Raw genomic sequence first — 25,938 nt, 5'->3', positions numbered from 1 at the left:
GCGCGTCCACAGAAGACCGCAGGAGGTGCTGCCACTAAGGCAGCCTCCTCTTGACTATCTGTCCGCGCCAGCAACGTCCTTAGTTGGTGGCAGGCTCTCCCACTTTGGCGACGCGTGGTTTGAACACGTCTCCGATCAGTGGGTGCGGGATATTATCTCCCACGGCTACAGGATAGAATTCTCTTCCAGCCCGCCAAACAGATTTTTTTCTGTCAACTCCCCCCTGCTCCAAGGCCGCCGCCTTCTCTCAGGCCGTGGCATCCTTGCAGGCCAACGGAGTAATTGAACCGGTTCCCGCCCGAGAACGGTTCAGAGGTTTCTACTCAAATCTCTTCCTAGTCCCCAAAAAGGACGGTTCCTTCCGGCCCATCCTGGATCTCAAGCTTCTCAACAAGCATGTTCAGGTGCGGCATTTTCGCATGGAGTCTCTGCGGTCAGTCATTGCCTCAATGACCCAAGGGGAGTTCCTGGCATCCATCGACATCAGAGATGCCTATCTCCATGTGCCAATTGCAGTTTCACACCAGCGTTGGCTACGTTTTGCAATCGGAGAGGAACATTTCCAATTCGTGGCTCTCCCCATCGGGTTAGCCACGGCCCCTCGGGTATTCACCAAGGTCATGGCAGCAGTGGTTGCGGTTCTGCACCTCCAGGGGTTGGCAGTGATTCCTTACCTGGACGACCTTCTAGTCAAGGCTTCATCCAGCGCAGACTGTCAGCGGAGTGTCTCGCTCACTCTCGCCACTCTAGCCCAATTCGGGTGGCTGGTCAATCTGCCCAAATCCACTCTGACTCCGACCCAGAGGCTCACGTACCTAGGGATGCAGTTCGAAACTCTGCCGGCACTTGTGAAGTTGCCCTTGATCAAACAGCAGTCCCTCCAACTGGCGGTGCGCTCTCTGCTGAGGCCCCGCCGTTATTCCATCAGGCACCTGATGCAGGTGCTGGGTCAGATGGTGGCGTCAATGGAGGCTGTTCCCTTTGCCCAGTTCCATCTGCGTCCACTGCAGCTGGACATTCTCTGCTGATGGGACAAGCGGCCTTCCTCTTTGCACAGGTTAGTGGCTCTGTCGCCACAGACCAGGAGCTCTCTTCAGTGGTGGCTTCGGCCCCTCTCTCTGTCTCAGGGACGCTCCTTCCTGGCCCCGTCCTGGGTGATCCTCACCACGGATGCCAGTCTATCCGGCTGGGGAGTGGTATGTCTCCACCACCGAGCACAGGGCACTTGGACTCCGTCAGAGTCAGCCCTCTCGATCAATGTGCTGGAAACCAGAGCCGTGCTCCTGGCTCTCCTAGCTTTTCACCACCTATTGGCGGGCAAGCACATCCGAGTCCAGTCAGACAACGCGACAGCGGTTGCCTACATCAATCACCAAGGCGGGACACACAGCCGCCTGGCAATGTTGGAGGTACAACGTATCCTTCAATGGACGGAGGACTCCAAGTCCACCATATCCGCAGTCCACATCCCAGGCGTGGAAAACTGGGAGGCAGATTATCTCAGCCGCCAAACCGTGGACAGTGGCGAGTGGTCCCTGCATCCGGCAGTGTTTCAGTCAATCTGCCGCAAGTGGGGCACTCCGGACGTGGACCTAATGGCATCCCGTCACAACAACAAGGTTCCGGTTTACGTGGCTCTCTCCCACGATCCTCAGGCATTCGCCGTGGACGCTCTGGTTCAAGACTGGTCCCAGTTTCGTCTGTCCTACGTGTTTCCCCCTCTAGCTCTCTTGCCCAGAGTCCTGCGCAAGATCAGAATGGAGGGCCGTCGAGTCATCCTCATTGCTCCGGACTGGCCCAGGCGAGCTTGGTATCCAGACCTGCTCCATCTGTCCGTAGAGGTGCCGTGGCATCTTTCGGACCATCCAGACCTTCTCTCACAAGGTCCGTTTTTCCGCCAGAATTCTGCGGCTCTCAGATTGACGGCGTGGCTCTTGAGTCCTGGATCCTGACTGCTTCCGGTATCCCCCCTGAAGTCGTCTCCACTATGACTCGGGCCCGTAAGTCTTCCTCTGCCAAGATCTATCACAGGACTTGGAAAATTTTCCTGTCCTGTAGTCGCTCTTCCGGCCATCCTCCTTGGCCTTTTTCCTTGCCGACCCTTCTGTCTTTTCTACAGTCCGGTCTGCAGCTGGGACTGTCCCTCAACTCTCTCAAGGGACAAGTCTCGGCTCTGTCAGTGCTGTTCCAGCGGCGTATCGCCCGGCTGGCTCAGGTCCGCACCTTCATGCAAGGTGCGTCTCACATCATTCCGCCTTACCGGCGGCCCTTGGATCCCTGGGACCTCAATTTGGTTCTCACGGTTTTGCAGAAACCCCCCTTTGAGCCTCTTAGGGAGGTTTCTTTGTTTCGTCTTTCACAGAAAGTGGTCTTTCTAGTGGCCATAACTTCCCTCAGGAGAGTCTCTGATTTGGCTGCGCTCTCTTCGGAGTCACCTTTTTTTGATTTTTCATCAAGACAAGGTGGTTCTCCGTCCGACTCCGGACTTTCTCCCTAAGGTGGTTTCTCCTTTCCACCTTAACCAGGACATTACCTTACCTTCCTTTTGTCCGGCTCCTGTTCATCGCTTTGAAAAAGCGTTGCATACTCTGGATCTGGTGCGGGCGCTCCGGATCTATGTGTCTCGCACCGCTGCTCTTAGGCGGTGCACCTCTCTTTATGTGCTAACCACAGGTCGGCGTAAGGGCCTCTCTGCTTCTAAGCCGACCTTAGCCCGTTGGATTAGGTCGACCATTTCGGATGCCTACCAGTGTTTTCAGGTGCCTCCCCCGCCGGGGATCAAGGCACACTCGACCAGAGCTGTCGGTGCCTCTTGGGCTTTCAGGCACCAGGCTACGGCTCAGCAAGTCTGTCAGGCTGCCACTTGGACTAGCCTGCATACCTTTTCAAAGCACTACCAAGTGCATGCTCATGCTTCGGCAGATGCGAGCTTGGGCAGACGCATCCTTCAGGCGGCTGTCTCCCATTTGTGAAGTTAGGCTCCGCCTACTTCTCAGTTTTTCTGTTTATTCCCACCCATGGACTGCTTTGAGACGTCCCAATGTCTGGGTCTTCCATAGGAACGATAAAGAAAAAGAGAATTTTGTTTACTTACCGTAAATTCTTTTTCTTATAGTTCCGTATTGGGAGACCCAGCTCCCTGCCTGTTGGCAATTTCTTGTTCCGCGTGTTATCACCGGCTGTTGTCGTGGACAGAGTCTCCGGTTGTTCCGGTTCTTGCTCTGTTTTTACTTGTGGGTGGCTATTCTCCTTCAGCTTTTGCACTAAACTGGCTAGATCTGGTTCTCAAGGGGGTGTATAGGCTCAGAGGAAGGAGCTACACTTTTAAGTGTAGTACTTTGTGTGTCCTCCGGAGGCAGAAGCTATACACCCAATGTCTGGGTCTCTCAATACGGAACTATAAGAAAAAGAATTTACGGTAAGCAAACAAAATTCTCTTTTTTCCGGTTGCGGCACGCTACTGAGCATGCGCAGTGGAAGAAACCGCATGCGGCGGCCGGATGCGATTTTTGCCGCATCCGGCGTCCATAGGCATGCATTGAAAATGTGCCACAGTGGCCGGATGCGTTTTTTGTTTTTTTTTGCCAGAGCAAAAAAACATGCCAGGGAACGTTACATCCGGCCGCCACATCGGCTAAATCTGCCGCATGCGGCAAAAAATGGACGGAACGCAAGTCCATGCGGAACAATGCGGCGCCAATGCAAGTCAATGCTGGAAAAAATGAAATCGGCAGGAAAAAAAAAAACCTTTCGTTTTTTCAGCAGAGCGCCGGATTGTGTGAAAGTAGCCTTAATGGGCAAGGTCTGCTTTGTAAGTTCTGCTACTTACCCGGGACTTGTTTCTAGCCCGTGTCACCATTTGTTTTCTTGGCTACCCGTTTCTTTATGCTGTTTTGTTGTTGCACTCTTTTCCAGGAAACTCCCTGCCTAGAGCTTGAATTTGACTGTTTCAGTAGCCCGGTCAAGTTCCCAGATATGACGGCAATAGAAGATCATGCGAACAAAGCTTTAGAGCGAGAGATGGGCTACAATTACAGCCATTCCGGACTGGTAAATAACAATGTGAACACTATATTTCATCCATAGGAGATGTGATCTCGTTGTCTGGAATAAACATACACGTGCTAGACTGTATTAGATGTTCTTTCTCTTGCCACTTCATTGCTCTGACAGTGCTATTTCTGTTATCCAAAGTGAATGCTTGTTTCCTTTATTGTCTCTTGTTTAATACAGCCATTGTGTATCCAATGCTCCATGTATGGGAGCGATCATGGTGTTCTCACCATGTGCAGACATCTAGTTCACTGTGTATTGAGAATTGGAGAAAACGCTGGTGGGGAGGATAAAAACATCAGTAATATTTATGTATTATGGTAATGTTATTTTTCAGACTAGCAGAATAGCCAGAGACAATGAAGTCAGAGAAAGTGATAAAGAGCAGCTCAAAGCCATTTCTACTCGGGACCCTCTCTCTGAAATCACTGAGCAAGAAAAAGAATTCCTTTGGAGCCACAGGTCTTTAATACTTCTGTGTTTTAAGTGGGTTTGCGTAGAAATATAGATGTTTAACAATTTTATTGCAAAAATTTAATTCTAAACCATGTGGATAGTAAAAAAGAAAGCAAAAGACAGTGTGCATAGCAATTGGGATCACCACCATATGCGTATGAAATACTATATTTAAAAACACCAAAATTCAAGACCACATGAACATATAAAAGCATTTAAAAACCCAGACGGTAAAATTCCAGCATGTGTGTTCCTGTATGGAATCACACCATCCCCCAACATGCATTAAATTCACAATAGGATAAATAGTATTGCAATAAGCAAACAAATAACAGATTTCACAAATGGGTACTACTATCAACACCTAAAGAATGGTCTTTTTAATCCTGTTGGAAAAAGAAAATCAGAAACAGGACCCATGAAAACAATAACAGTATGGGAAGAAAATGGGGGGCCAAGATGGAAAATGACATTACATGTGGCTGACCAAGCCATTCATGGTAGATTGGACTCCTAGAACAAAAAACACCATATATTATGATAACCTGCCAAACAATAAAAGGACCTGATGAAGATGGTGGTGAAAAATGTGGGGGATGCAGAACGACCCTACACATTACGCCACCCACCTGTGGCTTCCTCACACGTGAAGGTGTCCTTCAGATTACCAGGTGCCTCTGCAACATCATAATTTATGGTGGGTTTTTTTTTTCTATGGGTCCAATCTACCATGTATGGCTTGGTCAGCCACATGTAATTTTATTTTCCATCTTGATACACCATTTTCTTCCCATCCTGTTATTGTTTTCCTGGGTCCTGTTTCATTTTCTTTTTCCAACAGCATTAAAATGGCCTTTCTTTGTGTTGATGGTAGTACAAATTTGTGATTGATTTGTTTGCTTATTGCAATACTATTTATCCTATTGTGAATTTGGTGCATGTTGGGGGATGGTGTGATTCTATACATGCTGGAATTTTACCCAGTCTGTTTTTAAATGTTATATGTTCGTGTTGTCTTGAATTTTGATGTTTTTCTGAATAAAGTATTTCATAATCTCATACATTTTGTGGTGATCCCAATTGCTATACACACTGTCTTTTGTTTTTTGTTTTCTTTTTTGTATCCACATTGTATCAGGGTGTAATTGGTTTAGATCCCAGTTACATATCTCTGGTGCCCTCTACACTATTTTACAACTGCCTGAATTCTAAACCACACACCTTTTAAGAGAAATTGTTAATGTGTGTAATATGGGAACATCGCGCCTGTTTTAGCATGCAGCATAAATGATCTCCAATCTGCAGATTAATCAAAAATAGCTATATATTAACCCTTTTTCCACCAAGGATATATGTAATTCATGATGACTTTAAACACATGCCACAACTAAAATATAGGCAGTCGAGCCAAGTTCCTGCTATCATGCTAAAGCCCAGAACTCAGGTGCAATATTTTGGGAGCAGCACTGATTTCTTTGTTGTGTGTAAGGGATACCCCAGGCAGTTTTACAATTCATGTGCTCTGCAGGTTGAAAAGCGACCCCCAATAACTTACATTACACTGCAATGTAGCAGAGGCATGGAGTGTGTTTTTAGCTATGCGACTTATTGCCGGCTGCCTTGTAAATGCAGCCTTAATTTAAAAATGTTAGGTTACATTTCCTGACTGGGAAAGGGTTAATAATTCATATATTGGCACTTACAATGTCATGCAACACTACCATCCCAATGGCCTAAAATTGTAAGGTTCCTTTTATTGCAGTGCCCAGCAGCGCAGTTTTGATATGAGTCCTTTTTAATTTCTGATTTTTCTTACATAGAAAGCTTTTTCTACAGTTTCTGACATGGGCCTGACTGCTTGTGGTATTATCAGAAGGGATATTTAGAATAAAGGCACAACCATCACCTGTCATCTCATTTGGTGGTTTTAAAAAGAAAGAAATAATAATTGAAGGCTCAGAAGTAATAAAGAGAAATGCCAAGGATGCAGGGTGTTATTTGTGCGGAATACAAAGCCAGTGTTGGTCAAAGGTGAGGCTTATTTTTCTACATTCGTTCACAGTAATTTCCATTCTGTTTTTACAGGCTCTATTGCCGAAATACCCCAGAAATCCTTCCTAAGCTGCTCCTTGCTGTGAAATGGAATTGCAGAGATGATGTTGCACAGGTAAAATACACCTCATGTGTACCAGATCCCTTAGTGCATTTCCTATAGGGAATATTGAAGTCTGCTTGCTATCTCTGAAGTATGTGTGTTGATGAGATTGATGATAGGAATTTAGATTTTGTTTGTTTCACAGCAAGGGTGACAAATATTAAAAAAAAATAATAACCTTATATAAGGTATATTAAGAGTGTCCTGATAGGACGAAGACTCTGTGGACAGTTAAATACAACAAGCTATCTAGTTGCAAACCGTCCAACTACCCACTATATTGCTCATTGTGTGTTCTTTTGGGTTAAAATGTAATGAGAATCTTGCAAGAAAGTGTGCAAGATATAGTTTAGGTGACATACGTGGAGGTACCAGTGGCCAATAGGTGCACGAGAAAAACAAAACAATACAGAAAACTAGGTTAATATGCTGCTATATACGGCCCAGTCTGCATTTTTGCAAAAATGGAACGAAGCGGAAAAAACTTTATAATCAAATAATACACTTAAAATGATAGTGGTCATGTAAATCACAGGTTAGGGAAAACTTCATACATAAAGAATGATGACTGGAACAATCTCACCAACTACATGGACGGGAAGCAGGGAATTATGTCATCATGCTCTGTATTCGGTCTTTCTGGGTGGTAAAGATCGCTGACCCTGGGAGTCCCTTCAGATAACATAGGAAGGACAGAAGCAGGGCTAGGAATTTCTAACAAGAGCAGTCCACAGCTAGCCCTTATTAGTAAACCCTACTCTCTCCATGAGTGTGTCCCGACGCATTTCTACCCATTGGATTCTTCAGTGGACTTGAACCTCTCTACACACAGACCAGGCAGGAGTGTCTCTACCTGTGTTTTTTTTAGGATTATGCCCCCTCTTTGTGCTTCAAATCACCTGAAGAATTGCAGAGGTTCATGCACTGTACCCCCACATTTGCCACCTGGTCTCTAGCTGATGTTACGGCCAAGACTTGGCTATCGCTGATGGGAGTGGTGCCTGCACCGCCCCTAGCAGTTTACTACCCTAAATGCTGCAATCAATAGTGATCACAGCATGCAGGTGACAGGGAGAGGATTGCGCTCCTCTCCCAAAAGATTGGGTCAGTGTAATGAAATCACAGGGACCCAATCACTGCCATAGTAACCAGCACTGACATTTCATCCAAGACAATGATCGAGCATTGCAGTAGATTATATGAAGGATCAGGGGGCAAGAAAAGTAATTGTCCCATAAAGGGACTAAGTAAAGAAGAAAAAATATTTATTAAAAAAATTAAAAATCTCAAATTCCAATAAATATTTATGTAAAAAATAAAAAAAAGCTACATGTTATATTGCAGTGTGCATAACAACGCATTCTATAAAACTGTTACACTGGTTAACCTTTTCGGTGAAACGCTAGAAATAAAACAGCAAAAACTTATCTTTTCATGATACAGATGACCAAAAAAGTGGAATAAAACGCAATCAAAGTTATATATAAATAAAAAATGGTGCCGCTGAAAATTTCATCTTCTCCCGCAAAAATAAGTAGCCATACAGCTAAATCAGCGAATAAAGTTACAGCTTTCAGAATACAGGAATGCAAAAACCATTTTTTTTTTTTTTTTCTTCTATAAAATTATTTTATGGTGTAAAAGTAGCAAAACCTAAAGACCTATATAAATGTGGTATTACTGTAATCGTACTGGCCCGAAGAATAAAGCTGTCGTTCACTTTTACGGCACAGTTAATGACGTAAAAAAAAACCCAATTCCTGATTAGCTAATTCGTCATGATCCCGCCTAACAAAAAGCGGAATAGAAAGAGAAAATATTTTGTGGCCCAAAATGGTACCAATAAAAACTCCAACTCCTTCTGCAAAAAAACAAGCCATCGCATGACTGTCAGCAGAAAAATAAAAAAACTATAGCCTTCAAAATTTAGTGATGCAAAAAAACCTTTATTTTGTAAAAAAGCGCTTTCTATGATCTGGCCATGACCGTCTTTTAGTTATGCCTAAAAGTGCAGTTGACCCACCTCATTTGTGCACATCTTAAAAACTGGATACCGCTGAGAAAAAGCTATACAGCGTCCACAGCATCTCTGTTGTCTCATTAGTGAATGGATCCGTTGACGTTTCATCTGAATCACATAATTCAGAGATGTAGATGAAATCCCCAATGTAAGGGCTTAGCATAGAACACCAGATTAATGTGAACTGATCCAAAATGTTCTGTACCCACATCGCCAAATAGCATTCAACTCAACCCACAAAAACACAAGTTCTCACTCAAGTCCGTCATCCATTAACGGAAATATAGGGGGCTTCCATGTTACCGGTAGCACGAAAGATCTGAAAAGTGCTGTGGCTTCCTTCCCCCTCCCCCCCCCCCCTCCCAAAAAAGAAATCCAGCTAAATTTGCTCCTCCTGAGCACCACAATGTGCCTAAACCACAGTTAAGGCTACTTTACACGCAGCGACATCGCTAACAAGATATCACTGGGGTCACGGAATTCCTGACACACACCCGGCCTCATTAGCGACATTGTTGCGTGTGACACGAGCAACCACTAAAGATCCCAAATACTCACAAAATCGTTGATTGTTGACACGTCATTAATTTTCTAAATATCGTTGCTCGTTCTGGACGCAGGTTGTTCGTCGTTCCTGAGGCAGCACACATCGCTACGTGTGACACCCGAGGAACAGCGTTCCTGCGTCCTCCGGCAATGAGGTGGAAGTGACGTTCATGCGGCTGCTCTCCGCCCCTACGCTTCTATTGGTGGCCTGCTGTGTGACGTCGCTGTGACGCCACACGAACTGCCCCCTTAAAGAGGTTGTTCGCTGGCCACAGTGACGTCGTTAGGAAGGTAAGTTCGTGTGAAGCGTACCTCCGATATTGTTCGCCACAGGCAGCGATTTGCCCGTGATGCATGCACGATGGGGGCGGGTGCGATCGCTAGCGATGTTGCTGCGTGTAAAGCGGCCTTTAGTGTCCACATATTTGACATTATTGTAGTGAGGTGAGCCTGCTTAATTTACAGGGTGCAGGTTACCCCAAGCACAAGCAAGCTGGGCACAATATACGGGCACTACAATGTACTGAGCACAACAAGGCCTTAATTGCCGTTTTTTAATTCTTCAGCATTCATTATGCTTGACACCATGGGTGTTTTTCCAAAGACTAAATCATCCCTACACCTGTAGATGTTCCCAACTGGGTTTAATTTCCAAAATATAGTCACTTGAGGGGTTTCTGCTGTTCTGGCACTTAGGTACTCTGCAAATGGAGTCCGCAAACTATTCTAGGAAAATCTGTGCTCCAAAAATCAAATGGCGCTCTTTCTCTCCCAAGCCCTGTGGTGCGGCCAAACAGTATTTTACAGTCACATATGAGGCATTGCTTAGGAAAAATTGTGTAACACAATATGGGCTTTTTCTTTGTCGCTCCATTGGGAGACCCAGACAATTGGGTGTATAGCTTATGCCTCCGGAGGCCACACAAAGTATTACACTTTAAAAGTGTAAAGCCCCTCCCCTTCTGCCTATACACACCCCCGTGCATCACGGGCTCCTCAGTTTTTATGCTTTGTGCGAAGGAGGCTGACATCCACGCATAGCTCCACAGCTTAGTCAGCAGCAGCTGCTGACTAGGTCGGATGGAAGAAAAGAGGGCCCATAACAGGGCTCCCGACATGCTCCCTTCTCACCCCACTTTGTCGGCGGTGTTGTTAAGGTTGAGGTACCCATTGCGGGTACATAGGCAGGAGCCACATGCTGTTTTCCTTCCCCATCCCTTATGGGCTCTGGGTGAAGTGGGATCCGAATCGGTCTCCAGGCACGGGGACCGTGCTCCCTCCGCAGCCCCTGGGGAATCTGCTGGATAGGAGCCGGGTATCGTCAGGGACAAGGCCCTGCTACTGTGAGGTACTCTGTGTCCCCGTGGGGACCGCGCATGGAGCGCTTGTGCCATACACATTGCAGCACTGCTGGGTGTGTTAGTGCGCCGGGGACTACCGCGCGGCCGCGCTTATAACTTTAGTCCCCGGCTTCTGCGGCCTAGTATCGCATATTCCCGCCCACAGGCCTGCCAGTCAGGGGAAGGGCAGGACGCTGCACAGGACGTCAGCGCTGAGGGCTGGAGCATACTTTAATATCCTCCTCCCCCCTCACTCAGTACACTGGGGCACTAGATTCCCGCACTTTCTTGGGCACGCCCACGGTCCCCTCCTCCCCACAGAACGCCGGCAGCCATTCCTGTCAGCGATTCAGACGCTGGAGAGGAGAGACAACACAGGGAGACCCAGGCAGGGAATCTGGTGATCACACAACCGCTCTGAGCGGTCGGTAAGCAGCACCTGTGGTGCTGGCCCCACTGAGTGCCGAAGTGTGTGTGTGTATATATATAGATAGATATAGATATATATATATATATATATATAGGCTATACATTTGCACTGTACGGTCGCTCTGTTGATTTTTGGCTATATACCCTCCTGGATTGTACTCAGAGGAGACAACAGCATGTCGTCCGCAAAAAGCAAGGGTGCCAAAGCACAGGCGTACTTTGCAACCTGTACCTCATGTGCAGCTATACTACCGGCAGGTTCCACTGACCCTCATTGTAAGTCCGCAGGGCCATGTGGCTACGTGAATGGAAGGCAGACTCTGCTTCCAAAAAGTTCTTAACCGGTTTGCCATTGTCTGGCGACCGCCTGTTTGGTGAGCGATTGGATGAAATCATTAAACAATCCAAGGGAAAGGACTCATCCTTACCCCAGTCCAAACCAAACAGACCTCAACCACGGAAGGTACAATCGAGGTTTCGGTCCTTTCGGACCGCGGGCAGGTCTCAATTCTCCTCGTCCAAAAGGCCTCAGAAAGATCAGAGGAACTCTGATTCATGGCGGTCTAAGTCACGTCCTAAAAAGACCGCCGGAGGTACCGCTCCCAAAGCGGCCTCCTCATGACTTTCGGCCTCTTCAAACCGCATCCTCGGTCGGTGGCAGGCTCTCCCGCTTTTGCGACGCCTGGCTGCCACAGGTACAAGACCGATGGGTGAGAGACATTCTATCTCAAGGTTACAGGATAGAGTTCAGCTCTCGTCCTCCGACTCGTTTCTTCAGAACATCTCCGCCCCCCGAGAGAGCCGATGCTCTTCTGCAGGCGGTGTGCACTCTGAAGGCGGAAGGAGTGGTGATCCCTGTTCCTCTTCAGCAACGGGGTCACGGTTTTTACTCCAACTTGTTCGTGGTGCCGAAAAAGGACGGATCCTTCCGTCCTGTTCTGGACCTAAAACTGCTCAACAAGCATGTAAAAACCAGGCGGTTCCGGATGGAATCGCTCCGCTCCGTCATCGCCTCAATGTCCCAAGGAGATTTCCTGGCATCAATCGACATCAAAGATGCTTATCTCCACGTACCGATTGCACCAGAGCATCAGCGCTTCCTGCGTTTTGCCATAGGGGACGAACACCTTCAGTTCGTGGCACTGGCTTTTGGCCTGGCGACAGCCCCACGGGTCTTCACCAAGGTCATGGCAACAGTGGTGGCAATCCTACACTCTCAGGGACACTCGGTGATCCCTTACTTAGACGATCTGCTTGTCAAGGCACCCTCTCAAGGGGCATGCCAACACAGCCTGAACATTGCTCTGGAGACTCTCCAGAGTTTCGGGTGGATCATCAATTTTCCAAAGTCAAATCTGACACCGGCCCAATCACTGACATATCTTGGCATGGAGTTTCATACTCTCTCAGCGATAGTGAAGCTTCCGCTGGACAAACAGCGTTCACTACAGACAGGGGTGCAATCTCTCCTTCAAGGCCAGTCACACCCCCTGAGGCGCCTCATGCACTTCCTAGGGAAGATGGTAGCAGCAATGGAGGCAGTTCCTTTTGCGCAGTTTCATCTGCGTCCACTTCAATGGGACATTCTCCGCAAATGGGACAGGAAGTCGATGTCCCTCGACAGGAACGTCTCCCTTTCGCGGGCAGCCAAGGCTTCCCTTCAGTGGTGGCTTCTCCCCACTTCTCTGTCGAAGGGGAAATCCTTCCTGCCCCCATCCTGGGCGGTGGTTACGACTGACGCGAGCCTGTCAGGGTGGGGAGCGGTTTTTCTCCACCACAGGGCTCAGGGTACTTGGACTCAGACAGAGTCCTCCCTTCAGATCAATGTTCTGGAGATAAGGGCAGTGTATCTTGCCCTAAAGGCGTTCCAGCCGTGGCTGGAAGGCAAACAGATCCGAATTCAGTCGGACAACTCCACCGCGGTGGCATACATCAACCACCAAGGCGGAACACGCAGTCGGCAAGCCTTCCAGGAAGTCCGGCGGATTCTGCTGTGGGTGGAAGCCACAGCCTCCACCATATCCGCAGTTCACATCCCGGGCGTAGAAAACTGGGAAGCAGACTCTGTCGCCAGGGCATGGACGCAGGGGAATGGTCCCTTCACCCGGACGTGTTTCAGGAGATCTGTTGCCGCTGGGGCATGCCGGACGTCGACCTAATGGCGTCCCGGCACAACAACAAGGTCCCGACATTCATGGCACGGTCTCAAGATCACAGAGCTCTGGCGGCAGACGCTTTAGTTCAGGATTGGTCGCAGTTTCAACTCCCCTATGTGTTTCCTCCTCTGGCACTGTTGCCCAGAGTGTTACGCAAGATCAGGTCCGACTGCCGCCGCGCCATCCTCGTCGCTCCAGACTGGCCGAGGAGGTCGTGGTACCCGGATCTGTGGCATCTCACGGTCGGCCAACCGTGGGCACTACCAGACCGACCAGACTTGCTGTCTCAAGGGCCGTTTTTCCATCTGAATTCTGCGGCCCTCAACCTGACTGTGTGGCCATTGAGTCCTGGATCCTAGCGTCTTCAGGGTTATCTCAAGAGGTCATTGCCACTATGAGACAGGCTAGGAAACCAACGTCCGCCAAGATCTACCACAGGACGTGGAAGATATTCCTGTCGTCGTGCTCTGCTCAGGGTTTTTCTCCCTGGCCATTTGCCTTGCCCACTTTTCTTTCCTTCCTTCAATCCGGATTGGAAAAGGGTTTGTCGCTCGGCTCCCTTAAGGGACAAGTCTCTGCGCTCTCTGTGTTTTTTCAGAAGCGACTAGCCAGACTTCCACAGGTACGCACGTTCCTGCAGGTGGTTTGTCACGTCGTCCCTCCTTACAAGCGTCCGTTAGAACCCTGGGATCTGAACAGGGTGCTGATGGCTCTTCAGAAACCACCGTTCGAGCCAATGAGGGATTTCTTTGTCGCTCCATTGGGAGACCCAGACAATTGGGTGTATAGGCTATGCCTCCGGAGGCCGCACAAAGTATTACACTAAAAGTGTAAAGCCCCTCCCCTTCTGCCTATACACCTCCCGTGCTCCCACGGGCTCCTCAGTTTTTTGCTTTGTGCGAAGGAGGCAGACATGCACGCACAGCTCCACAGATTGGTCAGCAGCAGCTGCTGACTATATCGGATGGAAGAAAAGTGGGCCCATATAGGGCCCCCAGCATGCTCCCTTCTCACCCCACTCTTGTCGGCGGTGTGGTTAAGGTTGAGGTATCCATTGCGGGTACGGAGGCTGGAGCCCACATGCTGTTTTCCTTCCCCATCCCCCTCAGGGCTCTGGGTGAAGTGGGATCCTATCGGTCTCCAGGCACTGAGACCGTGCTTCATCCACAACTCCTGTGGAGCCTGCTGGATAGGAGCCGGGTATCGTTCAGGGACATGGCCCTGCTACTTGGAGGTACTCTGTATCCCTGTGGGGACAGCGCACAGCAACACTCCAGCTTTGCTGGGTGTGCTAGTGCACCGGGGACCGCGGCGCTGACCGGGTTAATATGTGCCATTACACACTCAGCGTTGCTGAGTGTGTTTATGTATAGGGACTGCCGCACTGACCGCCGCTGCCATGGAAACACCGCGGCGCGGCTGGGACTTGTAGTGCGCCGGGGACTTCCACGCCGGCTGCGCTTTTACGGCGGCCGCGTTTATTACTAGAGTTCCCGGTTTTTTGCGGCCTAGTTTCCTTTCTTCCCACCCCCAGCCCTGACAGGCAGGGGAAGGGCGGGACGCTGCACAGAACGAGCAGCACTGAGGGCTGGAGCATGCTTTGCATACTCCACCCCTCTCACTGTGCACAGTGCGGGCACCAGTTCCCGCACTTTCTGGGTCACGCCCACGGCTCCCTCCTCTCCTCAGGACGCCGGCAGCCATTCCTGTCAGCTCCTCGGACGCTGCAGAGGGGGACAAATTCTGGGAGACCCAGGCAGGGACTCTGGTGGCCTCACAACCGCTTTAAGCGGGTGGTAAGCCGCACCTGTGGTGCTAGCCCCATTGTGCAGTAGTGTAACATTATATGTTTATGGTATATATACTTTACACTGTACGGTGCACAGTTGATTTCTGGCTATATACCCTATTGTGTTGCTCAGGGAAGATAATAGCATGGCGCCCACGAAAGGCAGGGGTGCCAAAACACAGGCTTTTTATGCTGCCTGCGCCGCATGTACGACCCCGCTACCGGCAGGTTCCACTGACCCTCATTGTGTGCACTGTTCGGCCCCTGTGGCACTTACTCAGCCAGAGCCTCTGCTAAGAGGGGCCCAGGGGGAGCCACCTGCTGACACTGTCCAGGTGACGGGGACGGAGTTTGCAAAACTCTCTGAGACTATGGCTAAGATACTAGAAGCCTTGCAGTCCAGGCCGGTATCTCAGCACAGGGACTCTGTTGAATCTTTGTTCCCTAGCCCACCTCAGTTGGACCAACAATGTCCTCCCGGGGTATCTCATGGGTCCCAGGCTGAGGGTTCTGACACAGACCCCAGCGCCAGGCCGACTAAGCGAGCTCGCTTAGAATTTCCCTCGACATCATCATATTGTGCAGGGTCTCAGAGGGGGGAATCTCTGGTTGATGAAGCGGAGACAGTTGATCAGGATTCTGATCCTGAGGCCGCTCTCAATCTTGATACTCCGGACGGGGACGCCATAGTGAACGATCTTATTGCGTCCATCAATCTAATGCTGGATATTTCTCCCTCAGCTCCTCCGGCGGAGGAGTCGGCTTCTCAGCAGGAGAAATTCCGTTTCAGGTTTCCCAAGCGTACACCGAGTATGTTTCTGGACCACTCTGATTTCAGAGAGGCAGTCCAGAATCACCATGCTTGTCCAGATAAGCGTTTTTCTAAGCGCCTTAAGGATACACGTTATCCCTTTCCCCCTGACGTGGTCAAAAGTTGGGCTCAGTGTCCCAAAGTGGATCCTCCAATCTCCAGACTGGCAGCTAGATCCATACTGGCAGTGGAAGATGGGGCGTCACTCAAGGATGCCACTGACAAGCAGATGGAGCTCTGGTTGAAATCCATCTATGAAGCTATCGGCGCTTCTTTTGCCCCAGCATTCGCAGCCGTATGGGCGCTACAAGCTATCTCAGCAGGTCAAGTGCAAATTGACGCAGCCACACGCACGTCCGCGCCACAGGTGGCGTCCATAACCACTCAGACGTCGGCATTTGCGTCTTACGCTATTAATGCTGTCCTGGACTCTGCGAGCCGTACGGCGGTTGCATCCGCCAATTCGGTGGTACTCCGCAGGGCCTTGTGGCTACGGGAATGGAAGGCAGATTCTGCTTCCAAAAAGCACTTAACTAGTTTGCCAATTTCTGGCGACCGATTGTTTGGCGAGCGTTTGGATGAAATCATCAAACAATCCAAGGGAAAGGATACATCCTTACCCCAGCCCAAACCGAACATACCCCAACAGAGGAGGGGGCAGTCGAGGTTTCGGTCCTTTCGGGGCGCGGGCAGGTCCCAATTCTCCTCGTCCAAAAGGCCTCAGAAAGATCAAAGGAACTCTGATGCATGGCGGTCTAAGTCACGTCCTAAAAAGACCACCGGAGGTGCCGCTACCAAAGCGGCCTCCTCATGACTTTCGGCCTCCTCACTCCGCATCCTCGGTCGGTGGCAGGCTCTCCCGCTTTTGCGACACCTGGCTGCCACGGGTAAAAGACCGTTGGGTGAGAGACATTCTGTCTCACGGTTACAAAATAGAGTTCACCTCTCGTCCCTCGACTCGATTCTTCAGGTCATCCCCGCCTCCCGAGCGAGCCGAGGCTCTTCTGCAGGCGCTGGGCACTCTGAAGGCAGAAGGAGTGGTGGTCCCTGTTCCTCTTCAGCAACAGGGCCACGGTTTTTACTCCAACTTGTTTGTGGTCCCAAAGAAGGATGGGTCTTTCCGTCCTGTCCTGGACCTGAAACTTCTCAACAAACACGTAAAGACCAGGCGGTTCCGGATGGAATCCCTCCGCTCCGTCATCGCCTCAATGTCCCAAGGAGATTTCCTTGCATCGATCGATATCAAAGATGCTTATCTCCACGTACCGATTGCTCCAGAGCACCAGCGCTTCTTGCGCTTCGCCATAGAAAACGAACACCTGCAGTTCGTGGCACTGCCGTTCGGCTTGGCAACAGCCCCACGGGTTTTCACCAAGGTTATGGCTACTGTAGTAGCGGTCCTCCATTCTCAGGGTCACTCGGTGATCCCGTACTTGGACGATCTGTTGATCAAGGCACCCTCTCAAGAGGCATGCCAACACAGCCTCGACGCTACCCTGGAGACTCTCCAGAGTTTCGGGTGGATCATCAATTTTCCAAAGTCAAATCTGACACCGGCCCAATCGCTGACATACCTTGGCATGGAGTTTCATACCCTCTCAGCGATAGTGAAGCTTCCGCTGATCAAGCAGCGGTCACTACAGAAAGGGGTACAATCTCTCCTTCAAGGCCAGTCACACCCCTTGAGGCGCCTCATGCACTTCCTGGGGAAGATGGTGGCAGCAATGGAGGCAGTCCCTTTCGCGCAGTTTCACCTGCGTCCTCTTCAATGGGACATCCTACGCAAATGGGACAGGAAGCCGACGTCCCTCGACAGGAACGTCTCCCTCGCTCAGGCGACCAAAGCTTCCCTTCGGTGGTGGCTTCTTCCCACTTCATTATCGAAGGGGAAATCCTTCCTACCCCCATCCTGGGAGGTGGTCACGACGGACGCGAGTCTGTCAGGGTGGGGAGCGGTTTTTCTCCACCACAGGGCTCAGGGTACGTGGACCCAGCAAGAGTCCTCGCTTCAGATCAATGTTCTGGAAATACGGGCAGTGTATCTTGCCCTGAAAGCGTTCCAGCAGTGGCTGGAAGGCAAGCAGATCCAAATTCAGTCGGACAATTCCACAGCGGTGGCATACATCAACCACCAAGGCGGCACACGCAGTCGGCAAGCCTTCCAGGAAGTCCGGCGGATTTTGATGGGGGTGGAAGCCACGGCCTCCACCATCTCTGCAGTTCACATCCCAGGCGTGGAAAACTGGGAAGCATATTATCTCAGTCGCCAGGGCATGGACGCAGGGGAATGGTCCCTTCACCCGGACGTGTTTCAGGAGATCTGTTGCCGCTGGGGGGTGCCGGACGTCGACCTCATGGCGTCTCGGCACAACAACAAGGTACCGACGTTCATGGCACGGTCTCAAGATCCCAGAGCTCTGGCGGCAGACGCCTTAGTTCAGGATTGGTCGCAGTTTCAGCTCCCTTATGTGTTTCCTCCGTTGGCACTGTTGCCCAGAGTGTTACGCAAGATCAGGGCCGACTGCCGCCGCGTCATCCTCGTCGCTCCAGACTGGCCGAGGCGGTCGTGGTACCCGGATCTGTGGCATCTCACGGTCGGCCAACCGTGGGCACTACCAGACCGACCAGACTTGCTATCTCAAGGGCCGTTTTTCCATCTGAATTCTGCGGCCCTCAACCTGACTGTGTGGCCATTGAGTCCTGGATCCTAGCGTCTTCAGGGTTATCTCAAGACGTCATTGCCACTATGAGACAGGCTAGGAAACCAACGTCCGCCAAGATCTACCACAGGACGTGGAAAATATTCCTGTCGTGGTGCTCTGCTCAGGGTTTTTCTCCCTGGCCTTTTGCCTTGCCCACTTTTCTGTCCTTCCTTCAATCTGGACTGGAAAAGGGTTTGTCGCTCGGCTCCCTTAAGGGACAAGTCTCAGCGCTCTCTGTGTTTTTTCCAGAAGCGCCTAGCCAGACTTCCACAGGTACGCACGTTCCTGCAGGGGGTTTGTCACATCGTTCCTCCTTACAAGCGGCCGTTAGAACCCTGGGATCTGAACAGGGTGCTGATGGTTCTTCAGAAACCACCATTCGAGCCAATGAGAGATATTTCTCTCTCACGCCTTTCGCAGAAAGTGGTTTTTCTAGTAGCAGTCACTTCACTTCGGAGAGTGTCTGAACTAGCAGCGCTGTCATGCAAAGCCCCTTTCCTGGTGTTTCACCAGGACAAGGTGGTTCTGCGTCCGGTTCCGGAATTTCTCCCTAAAGTGGTATCCCCCTTTCATCTCAATCAGGATATCTCCTTACCTTCTTTTTGTCCTCATCCGGTTCACCAATGTGAAAAGGATTTGCACTTGTTAGATCTGGTGAGAGCACTCAGGCTCTACATTTCTCGGACGGCGCCCCTGCGCCGCTCGGATGCACTCTTTGTCCTTGTCGCTGGCCAGCGTAAAGGGTCACAGGCTTCCAAATCGACCCTGGCTCGGTGGATCAAGGAACCAATTCTCGAAGCTTACCGTTCTGCTGGGCTTCCGGTTCCCTCAGGGCTGAAGGCCCATTCTACCAGAGCCGTGGGTGCGTCCTGGGCTTTGAGGCACCAGGCTACGGCTCAGCAGGTGTGTCAGGCGGCTACCTGGTCGAGCCTGCACACTTTCACGAAACCCTATCAGGTGCATACCTATGCTTCGGCGGATGCCAGCCTAGGTAGAAGAGTCCTTCAGGCGGCGGTTGCCCACCTGTAGGAAGGGGCCGTTTTACGGCTCTATCACGAGGTATTATTTTACCCACCCAGGGACTGCTTTTGGACGTCCCAATTGTCTGGGTCTCCCAATGGAGCGACAAAGAAGGGAATTTTGTTTACTTACCGTAAATTCCTTTTCTTCTAGCTCCAATTGGGAGACCCAGCACCCGCCCCTGTTTTTTTGTGTGTACACATGTTGTTCATGTTGAATGGTTTCAGTTCTCCGATATTCCTTCGGATTGATTTTACTTTAAACCAGTTTATAATTCTTTTCCTCCTTCTTGCTTTTGCACCAAAACTGAGGAGCCCGTGGGAGCACGGGGGGTGTATAGGCAGAAGGGGAGGGGCTTTACACTTTTAGTGTAATACTTTGTGCGGCCTCCGGAGGCATAGCCTATACACCCAATTGTCTGGGTCTCCCAATTGGAGCTAGAAGAAAAGGAATTTACGGTAAGTAAACAAAATTCCCTTCATTTCTCTCTCACGCCTTTCGCAGAAAGTGGTCTTCCTAGTAGCAGTCACTTCACTTCGGAGAGTGTCTGAACTAGCAGCGTTGTCGTGCAAAGCCCCTTTCCTGGTGTTTCACCAGGACAAGGTGGTTCTGCGTCCGGTTCCGGAATTTCTCCCTAAGGTGGTATCCCCCTTTCATCTCAATCAGGATATCTCCTTACCTTCTTTTTGTCCTCATCCAGTTCACCAATGTGAAAAGGATTTGCACTTGTTAGATCTGGTGAGAGCACTCAGATTCTACATTTCTCGTACGGCGCCCCTGCGCCGCTCGGATGCACTCTTTGTCCTTGTCGCTGGCCAGCGTAAAGGGTCACAAGCTTCCAAATCAACCCTGGCTCGGTGGATCAAGGAACCAATTCTCGAAGCTTATCATTCTTCGGGGCTTCCGGTTCCCTCAGGGCTGAAGGCCCATTCTACCAGGGCCATGGGGGCGTCCTGGGCTTTGCGGCACCAGGCTACGGCTCAGCAGGTGTGTCAGGCGGCTACCTGGTCGAGCCTGCACACTTTCACGAAACACTATCAGGTGCATACCTATGCTTCGGCAGACGCCAGCCTAGGTAGGCGAGTCCTTCAGGCGGCGGTTGCCCACCTGTAGGACGGAGCCGTTTACGGCTCTATTATGAGGTATTATTTACCCACCCAGGGACTGCTTTTGGACGTCCCAATTGTCTGGGTCTCCCAATGGAGCGACAAAGAAGAAGGGAATTTTGTTTACTTACCGTAAATTCCTTTTCTTCTAGCTCCAATTGGGAGACCCAGCACCCGCCCCTGTTCCCTTCGGGCTGTTGTTCTTTGTGTACACATGTTGTTCATGTTGAATGGTTTCAGTTCTCCGATATTCCTTCGGATTGAATTTACTTTAAACCAATTTATAATTTTTCCTCCTTCTTGCTTTTGCACCAAAACTGAGGAGCCCGTGATGCACGGGGGGTGTATAGGCAGAAGGGGAGGGGCTTTACACTTTTAAAGTGTAATACTTTGTGTGGCCTCCGGAGGCATAAGCTATACACCCAATTGTCTGGGTCTCCCAATTGGAGCTAGAAGAAAAGGAATTTACGGTAAGTAAACAAAATTCCCTTTTTTTTTTTTTCTTAAAACCTATTTCCTGCGTGAAAATTGTTTTAACACCTAATTTCCAACATTATAGTGTTTAAACATGTCATTATTTTTTCTTTGCCGCCCAATGGAACACACCTGTGATGTCAAAATGCTCGCTGCACCACTGTATGAGTTAATTGATGGGTGTAGTTTCTGAAATGGGATCACTTGTGGGGGATAAATGCTCTCGGAAGCTCTGCCAATATGAGTTGGCATCAGCAAACCTCTCCAATGATATCTGAGCTAAATATGGCACTCCTTCACTTCTTTCACGGCTCAGCGTTATAAAATTCTGTGCAGCACCTTGGGGTTTAAGAAGCTCACCAAACATCTAGATATGTTTTCTGAGGGATCTAGTTTACAAAATGGAGTCACTTGTGGGGGAGCTGCACTGTTCTATTTATTCTAGACAATACTTCATTCAAATGCTGCTTTTTTTTTTTTTTCTTCCGAGCTCTGCCGTGCGTTCAAACACTAGATTTGCCCCCAAATACAGATGTGCTCGGCAGATTTTTTTTGCTTTCTTTGCCTTCTTTTCTGAGAATATGAATAACACACTCCACCCCCCCTCCCTCCCCCCCCCCTAAAACCCCAAACTCCTGGTTTTGTTTTGTTTTTTTTAAGGACTTTTTGCCATTCCTTAAAGATTCAGCTGTGTAATATTGTGTTAGTTCCCCATATGATCTTAATCCATGTGGAGCTCTTCCGCATGCATCACAGGATCGCAATGAATTAACAGTCCAAAATAAGCGTACATATTTTTCTTTGTGCTTAGAATTTGTAATTCATTCTTTATAAGTTCCATGAGCTAAAAAATGTGCCTGCACTTTGGCACCCCTCGTTGAGAACTACACTGGAGCACCTTGTGTTTCATGACTTGTAGTATCTGTATCAAACTCCATTATTAGGTTTACCCTGATTAGATAACCTGTGATCCATGTCTGTCTGATTTGATAAGGAACTATAAAAACGGAAAAAAAAGTAGAGGGAAACTGTCTACCACTATAGATGACTTGGCTGCTCTCCTAAAGCAACCATGTCAGATTATCATGCATTTCCCGGATACCAGACCATAAGGATGGTGCTTAACACTAAAAGATGTAGTGCACAATCATGCTCATTAAGAAAAAAAAAAAATTGTGGCACTCCTCCTGGAAGGGATATGCACGTAAACTTTCTTTCTGTGCAGTGATAGATCCTTATATTTATGACTGTTTTAATCACTAGTCTAACTCCTAACATTCCTATTGTTAAAAATATACAGATGTACTGTCTGCTGAAGGACTGGCCCCCCATCCGGCCAGAGCAGGCGATGGAACTGCTGGATTTTAATTACTCAGACCGGATGGTACGGTCGTTTGCAGTTACTTGCCTTGAGAAGTATTTGACCGACGACAAGCTGTCACAGTATCTTATCCAGCTAGTACAGGTAATTTTCTTTTGAACAATGTTTTATTTATTGAACATTAACTGTACAGTGGAACATTGAATTACGAGCATAATTCCAGGACTATGCTCTTAAACCAAGTTACTCATATCAAAGCGAATTCCCATAGGAAATAATTGAAATGCAGACAATTCGTTCCACAACCCAACAAAATTTACAGTATTTATACAAACTTATTACAGTAATACAAAATGTACTGTGTTCATATACAATTATTACAGTACACTAATGCAAAATACTGTACAGTAAAACTAAAAAAAATTAAACTGCACATTAGCTTCCAGTAGAATTGTTGGTGCTCGGGAGGTACAGTACAAGCAATGTGCTGTACTGGTTTGCCGAAAGAGTACAATACTGTATCCAAAAATGCAAATTGATAGAAATGCTATATACCGTGTTTCCCCGAAAGTAGGACCCCCCCGAAAGTAAGGCAGGGTGGGGGTTTCGGGGGGGTCCGCCAATGTAGGGCACCCCCCCGATTGTAAGGCAGGGTAGCGGGGGGGCCCGGGGAATGTAAGGCCGCCTATGGGTGGTGGTCGCGGCGTAATGTAAGGCCGCATATGGGTGGGGTCACTGGGGACAGTATGGCCGCATATGGGTGGGGTCCCTGGGGAAAGTACAGGAACTTACCTGCTCGATGCTGATTGGCCGATCAGCCTGTTCGTCACAGGCTCCCTGCTGGCCATCAGCTCGAGCTGTGATTGGCCAGTCAGCCGGCTCGCAGCTGATTGGCCGAATCAGCCGCGACGTCACCGCCTGCAGGCTCGCTCCGATTGGTTCAGCGTCCCCGGCATCCGAATCGTCAGCCCGGCACCGCAGAGGAGATCGAAACAGAAGGAAAGTAACGGTAAGTTCCGAAACTCTCTCTGTGTGTGTGTGTGTGTGTGTGTGTGTGTGTGTGTGTGTGTGTGTGTGTGTGTGTGTGTACGGTATGTGTATGGTATGAGTATGGGTGCCGTATGGGGCTGTATGTGTCAGTGTGTGTGTGTGTGTACGGTACCGGTACGATATGTGTGTGGGGCTGTACCGGTACCGTATGTGTCAGTGTGTGTGGTGGCAGAGTGGGGGGCAGAACCACTGTATGGGGAGGCTGCAGGGGGGAGGATGGGGTGGATGCCGGACTGTGAAACAATGGGGAGGCTGCAGGGGGGAGGATGGGGTGGATGCCGGACTGTGAAACAATGGGGAGGCTGCAGGGGGGAGGATGGGGTGGATGCCGGACTCTCAAACAATGGGGAGGCTGCAGGGGGGAGGATGGGGTGGATGCCGGACTGTGAAACAATGGGGAGGCTGCAGGGGGGAGGATGGGGTGGATGCCGGACTCTCAAACAATGGGGAGGCTGCAGGGGGGAGGATGGGGTGGATGCCGGACTGTGAAACAATGGGGAGGCTGCAGGGGGGAGGATGGGGTGGATGCCGGACTGTGAAACAATGGGGAGGCTGCAGGAGGGAGGATGGGGTGGATGCCGGACTCTCAAACAATGGGGAGGCTGCAGGGGATGCCGTACTGTACCGTACAACAATGTGGAGGCTGTAGGGATACTGTATGGGGAGGGATGCCGTACTGTACAACAGACATTTGTTTGATTATTTGTTAGACCATACTGTTCAGCCTGTTAATAAATGTTAATTTCTTCAGCGCTCTATTGGGAGACCCAGACGATTGGGGTATAGCTACTGCCCTCCGGAGGCCACACAAAGCACTACACTAAAAAGTGCAAGGCCCCTCCCCTTCTGGCTATACCCCCCCGTGATATCACGGGTTCTCCAGTTTTAGCTTTGTGTGCGAAGGAGGTCAGACATCCATGCATAGCTCCACAGATTTTAGTCAGCAGCAGCTGCTGACTATGTCGGATGGAAGAAAAGAGGGCCCATGTAGGGCCCCCAGCATGCTCCCTTCTCACCCGTGGATGGTGTTGTAAGGTTGAGGTACTTATTGCTAGTACAGAGGCCGGAGCCCACATGCTGTTTTTCCTTCCCCATCCCCATGAGGGGCTCTGGGTGAAGTGGGATCTTACCGGTCTCCAGGCACAGAGACCGAGCTCCATCCACAGACCCAAAAGAACCTGCTGGATATGGAGCTGAGTATCGTCAGGGACAGGGCCCTGCTACATCAAGGTACTCTGTGTTCCCATGCACATCGCGCCCACACACACCAGCATTGCTGGGAGTGTTAGTGCGCCGGGGACAACAGCGCGGAGCGCTGGTGCTATTATTCACTGCAGCTTTGCTGAGTGAATTTATGTATTGAAAACGGCCGCGCCGGCCGCTGCTGGTTGTTTTTTACATTGTGGCGCGGCTGGGACTTGTGGTGCGCCGGGGGACTTCGGCGTCGGCCGTGCACATAGGACGGCCGCGCTTATTACTAGAGTCCCCGGCTTTGCGGCCTAGTTTTCGTTTCGTTCCCGCCCCAGCCCTGCCAGTCAGAGGAGGGGCGGGACGCTGTACAGTAGCTCAGCGCAGGGAGCTGGAGTCTGCTTTGCATTCTCCAGCCCCCTCTCACTGAACACAGTGAGACGCCGGGTTCCCGCTCTTGGCTGGGGCTCGCCCACGGCCCGCCCCTCTGCACAGGACGGGGAAGAGAAGCCGGCAGCCATTATGGTTTCCACTCTGGGAGAACGGAACCAGTCACAGGTTTTTGGGCGACCTCGCACCCGCTCTTGTGCGGGCGGTAAGCAACTGACACCACTAATGCTGAAGTGGGCTTTTGGGCTGTGTGCTGATATGCTATGCACTGTACTGTACTGTCGCTATCCTGGGCAACAGCAGCAAATAAGCAATGCTGCTGAGGCACAAGTTTTCAATGCTTCTTCGTTTGCATGTGCTGCAGTGTTTACTGTCAGATTGGGCAACAGCAGCAGTAGAGCAATTTGTGCTAAGGCACAAGCTTTCAATGCTTCTTCGTTTGCATGTGCTGCAGTGTTTACTGTCAGATTGGGCAACAGCAGCAGTAGAGCAATTTGTGCTAAGGCACAAGCTTTCAATGCTGCTTCGCTTGCATGTGCTGCACGGTTTATTGTTATGATATACATTCACTGTATGTCGCTATTCTTGGCTAATGCGCCCAGATAAACAGACAAAAGCAGCAGTAGAGCAATGGTGCTACGGCACAAGTTTTCAATGCTGCTTGACTTCCATTGGCTGCAGTGTTTACTGTCATGCTTGTATGCTATACATTCACTGTATGTCGCTATCCTTGGCTAATGTTCCTGGATAAATAGACAACAGCAGCAGAAAGGCTAGGGTGCTAACGCGCAAGCTTTCAATGCTGCTTGGATTGCATGGGCTGCAGTGTTTACTGTCATGCTGTATGCTATACATTCACTGTATGTCGCTATCCTTGTCTCATGCTCCTAGATAAATAGACAACAGCAGCAGAAGAGCAAATGTGCCAAGCC

General features: G+C 49.9%; 1 protein-coding gene across 2 annotated transcripts in view; it reads left to right on the top strand.

Annotated features, from left to right (window-relative positions):
- Positions 1 to 25,938, top strand: part of PIK3CA (phosphatidylinositol-4,5-bisphosphate 3-kinase catalytic subunit alpha) — a 136,906-nt gene that overhangs the window by 54,025 nt on the left and 56,943 nt on the right. For both annotated transcript variants that reach the window (XM_075340608.1, XM_075340606.1), the window contains exons 9-12: positions 3,916 to 4,050; positions 4,391 to 4,515; positions 6,595 to 6,676; positions 22,358 to 22,522. In XM_075340608.1, the coding sequence (XP_075196723.1) occupies positions 3,916 to 4,050; positions 4,391 to 4,515; positions 6,595 to 6,676; positions 22,358 to 22,522 (507 nt within the window). The remainder of the gene's footprint in view (positions 1 to 3,915; positions 4,051 to 4,390; positions 4,516 to 6,594; positions 6,677 to 22,357; positions 22,523 to 25,938) is intronic.

Source organism: Anomaloglossus baeobatrachus, chromosome 3 (assembly GCF_048569485.1).
Source record: "Anomaloglossus baeobatrachus isolate aAnoBae1 chromosome 3, aAnoBae1.hap1, whole genome shotgun sequence".
Taxonomy (NCBI): Eukaryota; Metazoa; Chordata; class Amphibia; order Anura; family Aromobatidae; genus Anomaloglossus; species Anomaloglossus baeobatrachus.
Note: the sequence above shows the minus strand (reverse complement) of the source record. Positions and strands in the feature narration are given on the sequence as shown.